Source organism: Myotis lucifugus, unplaced genomic scaffold (assembly GCF_000147115.1).
Source record: "Myotis lucifugus unplaced genomic scaffold, Myoluc2.0 scaffold_223, whole genome shotgun sequence".
Classification (NCBI taxonomy): domain Eukaryota; kingdom Metazoa; phylum Chordata; class Mammalia; order Chiroptera; family Vespertilionidae; genus Myotis; species Myotis lucifugus.
In genome coordinates this window covers 1086354-1098844 of record NW_005871271.1, presented here as the reverse complement: position 1 = coordinate 1098844, position 12491 = coordinate 1086354, and the positions used below count along the sequence as shown (strand labels likewise).

The window sequence follows — 12491 nt, the reverse complement described above, 5'->3', positions numbered from 1 at the left end:
TGTTTAGTTGTCCGTTTGGTTGCGATGGTCGCTTAGGCTTTTATGTAGATAGATGTTACCCAATATATTAAATTTTTTAAAAAGAGTCAGTGGACTGTATGAAATTGAGGGGCTTATAGGGGACCGTTTCAGTGTCTTTCTTCCTGAAAGTAAAAACATGAACTTCCTGATAGTATTAAATTATGGGACCTCAATATTTTATGTAGAAATTAAAATAGCATATGGCTTCCAAAGAAGTCTAGAATCTTGGGGATGTCAACCAAACTTGTATTAGTAATTTATAACTCTTGTCACTTCAACTAAACTCTAAACTGTCGTGAAGCTGGAAAAGGAGCTATAGTTTTTGTGGTGTCTGAAGCAGAAAAGACTAGAATTAATAAGCCACACAGAGAGAACTTGACTCTGAGCATGAAAGTACAGAGCCTAAGTGCAGAGGAAGGTGCCAGCATATTATTCTATCAAATCATCTGCACCAAAGCAATTTTTAGTGCATCTGTCTTTCCTTAAAAATAATTCTTACATCTTGATAATGGAGAAGGATATAAAGGAGAAATGAAAATGAGCATCACCAAACTAGTTGACTTAGGGGTTCCTAATTATCTTTGCCTTAATGGTTGGGGCCCTAAGTCTAGATGACTCTTACTCATGCTGAGCTTTTCATTTGGAAGATAAGGCATTTGCTCCTTAGGCTCACTAACCCTTGTTGCTTGTGCTTGGTTTCTCTAGAAGTGATCCACGACTTCAGAATGGAACACTGGCCCTTTCCCCTCTTCTTGTGATCAAGCCACTGGCCGACATTTATGTGGGGATGCCAGTAAACCACCAGAAATCAGACTCTTCAGAGATGGACTCTGATTTGTCACCCAGCTGCAGGCTCAGTGACCTGAGCAGAGCGGGCAGCTTGGAGAGTCGAAGTAGCAGTTCTCGCTCCAGAAGTCTCACTTTGGTGAGTTATGGTTTCCTTTAATGCTTTTTTTTTTTTTGAATAGCAAATAGTTTATTAGTAAGTACATGGTTTCAGTGGCAATAATAACTTCACTTGAACAGGAGGCAATAATCAAATCAAAAGAATAAATGTTGGCTAATCATCAGAAAATCTGTGGCCATTAGGGCTATCACGTAGAAATCCAAAATCACTCAGAGGCCAAATCTTAAAGAAGATCCGTCCTCTTATTAGTCCATATGGAATAGGTCCATAGGACCTGGAATCTGTAGAATTCTGTAAATTATCACCTTCTAACCAAACATGGCCCATTGGCACCTGGAATTAGAGAAGAAAGCAGCCCATAACTATGGCTTTTAAAGAAACTTGATGAACTACTGGTGAGCATTTTGTCTCCTTCCAAACCAATTATTCTTTTACAAATATTTGATTTTGGATCACTTGGACTTTTTGCAATCACAATGTCACCTCTTTGGATACCATAAAAATGTCGACTAAGATTTTCTGCAAAGACAATATCTGCATTTTGAATCGTAGGCTCCATTGATGGTCCAGAACACATGACAACACCACCAGCATATTCAAAAGCACAATGTGCTATACAGCCATACTGAATAGTATAGCCAACAAGTCGAAAGGTTTTCCCCAGAACACCACGAAGCATAGTTCTATGTAGACTCTGTCACCATTGGCCATAGATCTGTTCTACAATACATTCAAAGTTTAGAGTTGTTGCAGGGCTTCCAGGAAAAAAAAAAAAGCCTCTAACGCATCTCAAAGCATATGTGGGTGACCCATGGTTTCAGGATTTCTGGGTCCCGCACAAGTCCGCCGTCCTCACGCAGAGAGCACTTTTTCCTCCTTTAATGCTTTGATGTGCTTTGGTTGGCTGGCTTTGCCCCAACTTCCTTCCCTTTAAGGAAGATCTTATCACATTATTTTGGGTTAACTAGCTTGATGTTTTGGAATACTTGCTTTGTGAAATGGCATTTAATTTTTAATCATCTTAAATTTTGCACAAATATAGAGCATTATCCACAGCAGTGAAGAGAATCTCACTGTAGCCGATAACATGGCTGCTTAGACCCAGGGAAGTGACAAACTTAGGCAGGGCCTGATGCTTTTCAGTTCAAAAGACCAGAGAGAAGTAAAGTGGAGGGATAGAAATGGGAGACATCTGTAATACTATCAACAATAAAATATACAGCCTATATAATAAAAGGGTAATATGCAAATAGACTGAATGGTAGAACAACCAATCAAAGCGTCATATGCTAATGATATGCTAAGGCTGCTCAACCGCTCGCTATGATATGCACTGACCACGAGAGGGCAGACTGTCAACTGGTTGACCAGTCGCTATGATGTGCACTCACCACCAGGGGGCAGACGCTCTGACCAGTAGGTTAGCTTGCTGCTGGGGTCCAGCCAATCGGGACTGAGTGAGGTGGGCTGGACATGCCCTGGAGCCCTCCTGCGGTCCCTCCCCAGCTGGCCAACCTCCCATGTCCTTCCCCAGCCCCAATCTTGCACTGGTGGGGTCCCTTGGCCTGGCCTGCGCCCTCTCGCAATCTGGGCTGAGGGACCCCCCCAGCCCCCGAGTACACGATATAATAAAAAGCTATATTATAAAAGGCTAATATGCAAATCAACCAAACAGTGGAATGACTGGTCGCTATGACGTGCACTGACTACAAGGGGGCAGACGCTCAATGCAGGAGCTGCCCCCTAGTGGTCAGTGCGCTCCCACAGGGAAAGCACTGCTCAGCCAGAAGCCAGGCTCACAGCTGGTGAGCAAAGCGGCAGTGGCGGGAACCTCTCCCACCTCTGCGGCAGTGCTAAGGATGTCCGACTGATGGTGGGGAGCAGGCCTAAGCCGTCAGTTGGACATCCCCCAAGGGCTCCCGGACTGCAAGAGGGTGCAGGCTGGGCTGAGGGACCCACCCCAAGTGCACGAATTTCATGCACCGGGCCTCTAGTATATATATATTTAACACTTGGAGTGCGGGAAACGAGTTAAGTCGGCTCGCGTGAATTGCGCGTACTCCGCGGGAGCCACCTCTCCCACCTCTGCGGCAGTGCTAAGGATGTCCGACTGATGGTGGGGAGCAGGCCTCGATTGTAACTGCGTATTACCAAATATTTGTTTGTAATCCACCCTTTTGGTGGATGGAACAAAACCAAAAGACAAGTGCACGAATTTCATGCACCGGGCCTCTAGTATATATATATTTAAAAGAAAAAAGATCTGAAGGAAGAGAAACTCCTCACATGGTAAAAACAAACTCACTTTAAAACAGATTTTTATCTCCTTTACAAAGATAAATGCTTTTGTACCCCTTTCTTTCAAATCCAGATCCTTACATATCATCAACAAGCTTTGGGAACTTTCATAATGAGAGTATTCAGTTTAAAGTTAAGAGATGACCTTTTTGTACTCCCCACTTCTCAGGATATCCATCTTTCAGGATTGAGACCTTTATATTCATAGAGGAAAGGACAAGAGGGAATTAACCTTGGATTTTACTTCTAGTGAAAACACAATTTTCCTTCAGATGCTCTGAGCCCTAAAATTAACCCCAATTATGCTGAATATAAGAATGATATATACAGTATACAGGGCAGTTAATAGTGAGATAGAATTTAATGGATTCCTACTTGCATATTTAATTAATTTATTTATATTTTTATTGGTTTATTTATTTTAAATCTTTATAGTTGAAAGTATTAGATATGTCCCCCTTTTTTTCCTCCATTGACCACTTCTAGCCCATCCCCGGCTCCCACTCCAGGCCTTGATCACGCTATTGTCTATGCCCATGGGTTATGCATATATGCATACAAGTTCTTCGGTTGATCTCTTCCCACCCACCCATTCACCCTTACATTTAAGTCTTTTATCCATTTTGAATTTATTCTTGTGTATGGTGTAAGTTGGTGGTCTAGTTTCTTTTATGTGTGTTTTGTTGTTATTGTTTTTTTGCATGTACCTGTTCAATTTTCCCAGCATCATTTATTGAAGAGACTGTCTTTACTCCATCATATGCTCTTGCTTCCTTTGTCAAATATTAATTGAGCATCAGGGCTTAGGTTGATTTCTGGGTTCTCTGTTCTGTTTCATTGATCTATATACCTGTTCTTGTGACAGTACCAGGCTATTTTGATTACAATAGCTTTGCAGCATAGTTTGATATCTGGTATTGTGATCCCTCCAACTTTGTTCTTCATTCTCAAGATTGCTGAGGCTACTTGGGGTCTTTTTTGGTTCCATATACATTTTTTGAATATTTGTTCTAGATCTGTGAAATATACCATTGGTATTTTATTTTATTTTATTTTTTATATATATTATATTGATTTTTTACAGAGAGGAAGGGAGAGAGATAGAGAGTTAGAAACATCGATGAGAGAGAAACATCGATCAGCTGCCTCCTGCACATCTCCTACTGGGGATGTGCCTGTAACCCAGGTACATGCCCTTGACCGGAATCGAACCTGGGACCTTTCAGTCCGCAGGCCGACGCTCTATCCACTGAGCCAAACCGGTTTCAGCTATACCGTTGGTATTTTAATAAGGATTGCATTGAATCTATAGATTGCTTTGGTTAGTATGGACATTTTAATGATGTTAATTCTACCAATCCATGAACACGATATATACTTCCATTTGTTTGTATCTTCCACTATTTTCTTTTATAATGTCCTATAGTTTTCTGAGTACAGGTCTTTTATCTCCTTGGTTAAGTTTATTCCTAGGTATCTTTGTTGTTGTTGCAGTGCTAAATTACTTTTTTAGTTTCTCTTTCTGAGAGTTTATTATTGATACATAAAAATGCCATTGATTTCTGGGTGTTAATTTTATATCCTGCTACTTTGCCAAATTCATTTATTAAATCTAGCAGTCTTTAATGTTTTCTATGTACAGTATCATGTAATCTGCGAATAATGGCAGTTTTACTTCCTCCTTTCCAATTTGGATACCTTTTATTTCTTCTTGTCTGATTGCTGTGACTAAGACTTCCAAGTACTATGTCAAAAAAAAGAGTGATGAAAGCGGACATCCTTGTCTTGTTCCTGTTCTTTGGGGAAATGGTATTAGTTTTTGCCCATTGAGTATGATGTTGGCTTTAAGTTTGTCATACATGGCATTTATTATGCTGAGATATGATTCCTTTATTCCCACTTTGTTGAAAATTTTATATAAAAAATGGATGTTGGATTTTGTTGAATGCTTTTTTTGCGACTATTGATATGAGATCATGATTTTTGTCTTTCAATTTGTTTATGTGATGTATCACATTTATTGATTTGTAAATTTTGTAACAGCCTTGCATCCCTGGAATAAATCTCACTTGGTCATGGTATATGATCTTTTAATGTATTGTTGAATCTGATTTGTTAATATTTTGTTGAAGATTTCAGTATTTATGTTCATCAGGTATATTGGCCTGTAATTCTCTTTCTTTGTAGTGTCTTTATCTAGCTTGGAATTAGGATAATGCTGGCCTCAGAAAAAGAGGTTGGAAGAGTTCCTTCCGTTTAAATTTTTTTTGGAATACCAGTAGTTTGAGAAAGAGGTGTTAATTGTTCTTTGAAGGTTTGGTAAAACTCCCCTATGAACCCATCCAAACCAGGGCTTTTGTCTACTGGGAGTTTTTTTTATTATTGCTTCTGTTTCTTCAGTTGTTATTGGCCTATTCAAATTTTATGATTCTTCCTGATTCAGTTTTGGAAAATTGTACTTTTTTAGGAATTTTTCTATTTCATCCACATTGTCCAGCTTATTGGCATATAGTTGTTGATAGTAGTTTCTTACATAGTAGTTCCTTTTTATTTCTGTGGTGTCAGTTGTACTTCATCACTTTAGTTTCTGATTTTACTTATTTGGGTCCTCTCTCTTTGTTTCTTTTTTTTATTTAAATTCTTTATTGTTTAAAGTATTAAATATGTCTCCTTTTCCCCCCATTGACCTCTCCCTAGCTGCTCCCACCCCCCAGCACAGGCTCTCGCCCCCTCTATTGTCTGTGTCCGTGTCCGTTGGTTATGCTTATATATATGCATACAAGTCCTTTGGTTGATCTCTTATTCTCCTCACCCCACCCCACCCCACCCCTGCCTTCCCTCTGAGGCTAGACGGTCAGTTCAATGCTTCTATAACTCTGGATCTATTTTTGTTCATCAGTTTATGTTGTTCATTATGTTCCACAAATGAATGAGATCATGTGATATTTATCTTTCTCTGACTGGATTATTTCACTTAGCATAATGCTCTCCAGGTCCATCCATGCTGTTGCAAATGGTAAGAATTCTTTCTTTTTTACAGCAGTGTAGTATTCCATTGTGTAGAGGTACCACAGTTTTTCTCTTTGTTTCTTGATAAATCTTGCTAAAGGTTCATCAATCTTGCTTATCTCTTCAATGAACCAGCTCTTGATTTTTTAAATTATCTTTTAAGCCTCTATGTCATTTATTTCTGCTCTAATTTTTTATTATTTCCTTCCTTCTACTCACTCTGGGCTTTTCATGTTGTTCTCTTTCTAATTCTTTAAGTTGTAGGGTTAAATAGTTTATTGTAAATGTTCCTTGTTTTTTTTAAAAAATATTTTTATTGATTTCAGAGAGGAAGGGAGAAGGAGAGAGAGAGAGAGAGAAACATCAATAATGAGAGAGAATCATTGATTGTCTGCTTCCTGCACATCCCCCACTGGGGATCAAGCCTACAATCTGGGCATATGCCCTGGTAGAGAAATTAACCATGACCTCCTGATTCATAGGTCAACATTCAACCACTGGGCCATGCCGGCCAGGCAATTTTTCTTGTTTTTTGAGGTGTGGTACTATGAACTTCCCTCTTAGGACTGCTTTTGCTATGTCCCAGAAATCTTGGGTTGTTGTGTGTTTATTTTCATTTGTTTCCAGGAAGTTTTTTATTTCTTTCTTGATCTCATTGTTAATCCATTCATTGTTTAATAACATGCTATTTAGCCTCCACGTGTTTGAATGTTTTAGAGGGTTTTTACTGTAGTTGATTTCTGATTTCATTTCATTGTGATCTGAGAAGATGTTTGATATGATTTCAGTCTTCTTGAACTTGTAGAGACTTGTCTTGTGTTCTAACATGTGGTCTGTCTTTGAGAATGACCCATGTGCAGTTGAGAAGAATGTATATTCTACAGCTTTGGGGTGAAATGTTCTACAAATATCAATTAAATCCATATAATAGAGTATGTCATTTAGAGTCACTGTTTCCTTGTTAATTTTTTACCTGTTTCTTTGTTAATTTTTTGCCTGTTTTCTTGTTAATTTTTATCTGGAAGATATATCCAGTGAAGTCAGTGGGGTGTTAAAGTCCCCTACTAATACTGTATTGTTGTCAATCTCTCCCTTAAAGTACTCTAGAAGTTTTTTGGTGTTTTTTTAAAAAATATATTTAGGTGCTCCTATATTGGGTGTATATATGTTTACCAGGGTTATATCCTCTTCTTGGGTTGATCCCTTCAGTACTATGTAGTGACCTTTGTTGTCCCTTGTGATGGCCTTTATTTTGAAGTCTATTTTGTCAGATATGAGTATTGCTTCGCCAGTTGTTTTTTGTTTGTTTCTATTTGCATGGAAATTTTTTTTCTATCCCTTCACTCTCATCCTCTGTGCATCTTTTTTTCTGAGGTGGTCTCTTGTAGATAGCATATAGTTGGGTCATGTTTTTGTATCCATTCAGCTACCCTATTTCTTTTGATTGGAGCATTTAATCCATTTACAGTTAAAGTTATTATTGGTAGGTACTTATTTATTGCCATTTTAATTCTGTATACCTATGTTTCTTTCTACTTCTTCTTCTAATTACAGCAATCCCTTTAGCATTTCTTGCAGTGCTGGTTTGATGGTGATAAACTCCTTAACTTTTTTTGTCTGGGAAGCTCTTTATTTCACCATCTATTTTGAAGATTGCCTTGCTGAGTATAGTAATCTTGGTTTCAGATCCTTGCATTTCATTACCTTGAATACTTCATGTTGTTCCCTTCTGGCCTGTAGAGTTTCTGATGACAGCCTTATAGAAGCTCCTTTGTAGGTAACAAATTGCTTTTTCTTGCTGCCTTTAAGATTCTTTCTTTGCCTTTAATTTTTGGCATTTTAATTATGATGTGTTTGGGTGTGGATCTGTTTGGGTTTTTCTTGATTGACGCTCTCTATACCCCCTGGACTTCTGTAATTTTTTCCTTCACCAGGTAAGGGAAATTTTCTGCCATTATTTCTTCAAACATGTTCTCTATCCCTTGCTCACTTTCTTCTCCTTTTGGCACCTTTGTTATACGAATATTGTTACATTTCATGTTGGCCCACAGCTCCCTTAAGCTGTCCTCCCATTTTTAAATTGTTTTCTCTTTTTGGTTCTCTGATTGAGTGATTTTTTTTCTTCTCTGTCTTCTAATTCACTGCTCTGGTCCTCAGCTTCCCCTAAATTTACTGTGTATGCCTTCCAATGTGTTCTTTACTAGTGCAATGTCATTATTTCCAACCGGTCTTTTTTCATAGTTACTATATTTTTACTCTGCCTAGATAGCAAAGGTCTACAGATAAATTGTCCTCTGTGGCCTGAGGGAATTACTCAGCACAGGAAACTGTGGTGGCTGCGCTGCAAGGTCCAATCCCAAAGCCCCCAACCCTGGACTCTCCTCACACAGCTCCAGTCCTCTCTGCCCTTCCTTTGCCAGCTCCCACAGTTAGTGGCTGCACATGAAATTTTGTGTGTTGGCCTTTAAGAGGGTGCCTGCATTTCCAGCCATCTCTCCCTGGTAGACAGCACCCCTGCTGCTTTTCACCGCCAGATGTTATGTGGGCACCTTTCTCAGTTCTGATGCTCTGGGCTGGAGAGCTCAGCTTGGGGTTTAGACCTCAGAGTTCTCAGTGGACCCCCCCCCCCCATCCACAGCTGAGATATCCCTCCAGAACTTCAGCTGCTGTCTGTGGGAGCTCGGCCAGCCCTTTTGCGCCTGCACACTTCTTACCGGTCTCTATGTGGTTTCCATTTTTTGTCCTTGTTTTCAGGGTTCTCTTCAGCTAGTCTCCAGTTGATTTTTTCAGGGTGGTTTCTGTATATTTTACTTATATTTCCAGTTTGGTCAGTGTAGCTTCTACTTACTCTGCCGCCATTTTGGAATCTTTGTTTTTTTTTTATTTATCATGGTAGTATGTAATAAACATTATTTGATTCACTGAAAGAAAAATATATTACAAATTACTCTCTGAAAATATCAGAACCTACAAATCCTTAAGAATGGGGAATTTGGGACTAATTTTTTAATAAAAAAAATATAAAGAATATATTAAAAGATGTATTAAAAGAATATGTAGGAAAGAAATATAAATTAATACTCCGGTAATTGGAATATATTCTTTAAAGTGTAGTTAGGAAGCACCCCTACTCTCATATAGAGCACAGTAGTCTAAAGGATTATTTTGTATGTGTGGTACTGGAATAAAATTGAGAATGATCATCAGATGACTGTGGTTTCTAAAGGAATGGGTGCAGTGCATTAGGAGTCAGGGTATTTGGATTATTTTTTTGCCTTTAACATTCATTTTCATATGTGCTGGCCTCTTGATAGAGAATTGAAATAATACCTGCCTTCTGTCTCCTCCTAGGAGAGAATGATCCCAAGTATGTCCAGTGTTTTGGACTTGGGGAAGGAAAGTTGCTACTTTGTATCTCCATTCTAATCTTATCTGGGCGGCTGGGGGCTGAGGGGACTGGGGAACTCCGGAGGCAGGTGCGCAGAGTGGCCGGCCTGCCCCCAGCGGGGCTGAGGGGACTGAGCGCCGCCATCTTGTGGCTGTGGGCGCCGCCATCTTTGAGGGCATAGCAGTCAATTAGCATATTCCCTCCTTATTGGCTGTGGGTGCCACTATCTTTGAGGGCATGGCAGTCAATTAGCATATTCCCTCCTTATTGGCTGTGGGTGCCGCCATCTTTGAGGGCATGGCAGTCAATTAGCATATTCCCTCCTTATTGGCTGTGGGTGCCACCATCTTTGAGGGCATGGTAGTCAATTAGCATATTCCCTCCTTATTGGCTGTGGGCGCCGCCATCTTTGAGGGCGGGGCAGTCAATCAGCAGATTCCGTCTTTATTAGATAGGATGGCAACTAAAGTTTTCCAAATAACTGTAGAACATTTGACTTTCACAAAGCACTCTCTTAGCATCTAGGTGCTCTGAATCAGTGAACTATCTACACTGGTACAGATTCTTAAACTTAAAAAAAAAAATTCTTACCCTCATACTGTATTTTTTGGGAGTCTAAGTTTGGAGAGGAACTATATGATTTTATTTTAAATCACTGGGTCTTTTTATGACATCTCTTTAGAGTGAGACTCAACCATAACAGTTTCTCAATTTTCTGTCCTTTAATTTTTGACCCCATGAAAGATTAGTAACAATGTTTTTAGGCCTCAGTGTACCTCTTGGAGGGCTCTTTAAGTAAAAGATAACCTAGTTCCAACTGCAAGTATTTCTTTTAAGCAAAAGTTATTTTTAAAAGAAGATAAAAGACAATGCCTGATATTACATGAGAGTACCCAAAAGTTTTTAAAAACTTGTAATGTTGCCTGCGATATGACAGATCTTTGTTTGTTAGGAACTTTTCTCCTGAGCCAATGCCAGTTGAAAATTAAAGTAGCTGCTTAAATAGAGTTGTCATGGCTATCTACACAGGGCAGTGTGTGAAGGCACTCAAGGGGCTAGTTGTGTTTGTGTATGTATTTTGTTCTTCTTATAAGGAATTCTTTCTCTGAACCTTTTCTAATGGAAGTTTTAATTAGAAGGAGAACAAATTGGCCAAATTCTGAAATACTTGACTTAGAGGATACCTTTTGAATGTGTTTTTTCCTTTGAAATTTAAGAAGCTTTCATACAATACAAGGTGACATGTCTTTGCAAAGTTGGTAGTGTGGTTCTAGAACCTGCTACCTCAAGAGGTGATTCAGAATCAAAATAAGAGATTCAAAAAGGATTCGGAGACCTTCATAATGATAGCCCTTTAAGGTGACAAAGGAAGCTTTGCTATGTTCTTAACCTCTTAAGGCCAGTATCTCAAACACTTTTGTATCTCATAAACACCCTGGATGCCACTGCCAGGGACAGAATGCTGCCTCCTTCCAGTGTTCTTTTCTTCTTCTTTACTCTCCTGTGTTCATAGCAGCATTATTTGCATTAGCCAAGATCTGGAAATAGCCCAAGTGCCCACCAGTGGCTGAATGGATAAAAAAAGCTGTGATACAGTGACACCACGGAACACTTCCAGTGTTCTTCGGCTCATATTCTGAATGTAGACGTGAATGAAGTCTGCTCTTCCCTGCACGCACCTGGAGCTTCCTCTAGAAAAGAATATGCTTTGGCTAGTTGAAGAGTGGGATGCTCTTACTGCCCATAGTTCTTAAGAAATTAAGTAATATAGGTGCTTCTTTGGGATGGATTGAAAACATCCCAAAATTTCAAGCATACCTCCTGTTCATTTTTATCTCTAACTTGGGCAAAAACAATGACCCAAATTCATGATTGAGCTTTTGGAGATTTAATATTCAGTGAACTGTCATGTAACCCTCCTTCTCACTCAGCTGACAAATGTTGTGGCCCGAAAGTCACATAATGAGTCTGTGATGAGACAGCAGTTGTCAGCTCCCGATTAATCCCTTCCTTCTGCAGAGCCTTCGATGTCTTTTGGCCACACTCCTTAGTCATGGGATAAGAAGGCAAAGCCGGCAGGGGGAATGCTGTCTTCATGGTCAGGTTGGACTGGAGTCTGAGGAGCACACTAGCATCTGACACTCTTGTTGCTAGATGATCTCGAGGAGAGAAAACAGAACAGGCCTGGAAAGGAGAACCAGAACTGGTCAGTAGTAACCCCATCTTCCTTTCAGTTCTGTCTCCTTACCCAGATTGAACCAAAAACTTGCTGGTCAAAACAGCCATTTTAAGACAGAGCTTAAATAGCTTTTATAAAAGTTCAGTATTTAGTAAATGCTTACTACATATAAGAACTAATAGATGATGGAATAAAAGCCGGTTTTAATCTTTCCAGGAACTCACAAGACAGCCAGGGGAAGCTCTAAGACAGTGTGACCCAAGCTTATGATGGCTCTGGTGGAGGTATGGTGCCACACACTATGGCAGCTCCATCTCAATCAAGATCTCTCTATAATATTGCCAGTTAAAGGCAGCCATGGGACTCAACTGTAATCCTTCAAAGCCATTATTCTTAGATCTATAATCAAAACTGTACACATATCTCATCCCTTGCTGGTTTGTTTGTGTCTCTTTCCGGCCAGAAGTACAGGTTTAAGTTAGCCATAGTGAAAAATTACAACAATGACTAGTTAGAAAGAACCATAATTAAACCCTGTCCTGGAACTGTGGGAAACGCCACATGCACTCAGGGTCTTTCTCATGAGGTTGCTGGAGTAAGTAGAGCATTTAAAGCTGTTCAATGCAACCCTTCCCAAGAAAGCTATTGTTTTTGTTTATCCTCATTTTCTATCCACTTAGTTCTTTGTT

At 39.5% G+C, this 12491-nt stretch overlaps 1 protein-coding gene and 1 pseudogene across 2 annotated transcripts in view; one reads left to right on the top strand and one right to left on the bottom strand.

Moving 5' to 3' along the window:
• PROSER2 (proline and serine rich 2) overlaps positions 1 to 12491 on the top strand; it is a 30397-nt gene that overhangs the window by 4091 nt on the left and 13815 nt on the right. The window contains exon 2 of the mRNA XM_006098217.3: positions 727 to 946. Within this exon, the coding sequence (XP_006098279.1) occupies positions 809 to 946 (138 nt within the window). The 5' untranslated portion in view covers positions 727 to 808. The remainder of the gene's footprint in view (positions 1 to 726; positions 947 to 12491) is intronic.
• On the bottom strand, positions 971 to 1778 carry LOC102421194 (annotated as a pseudogene). Its single transcript, XR_330369.3, has one exon. The product of XR_330369.3 is annotated as a mitochondrial inner membrane protease subunit 1 pseudogene (transcript).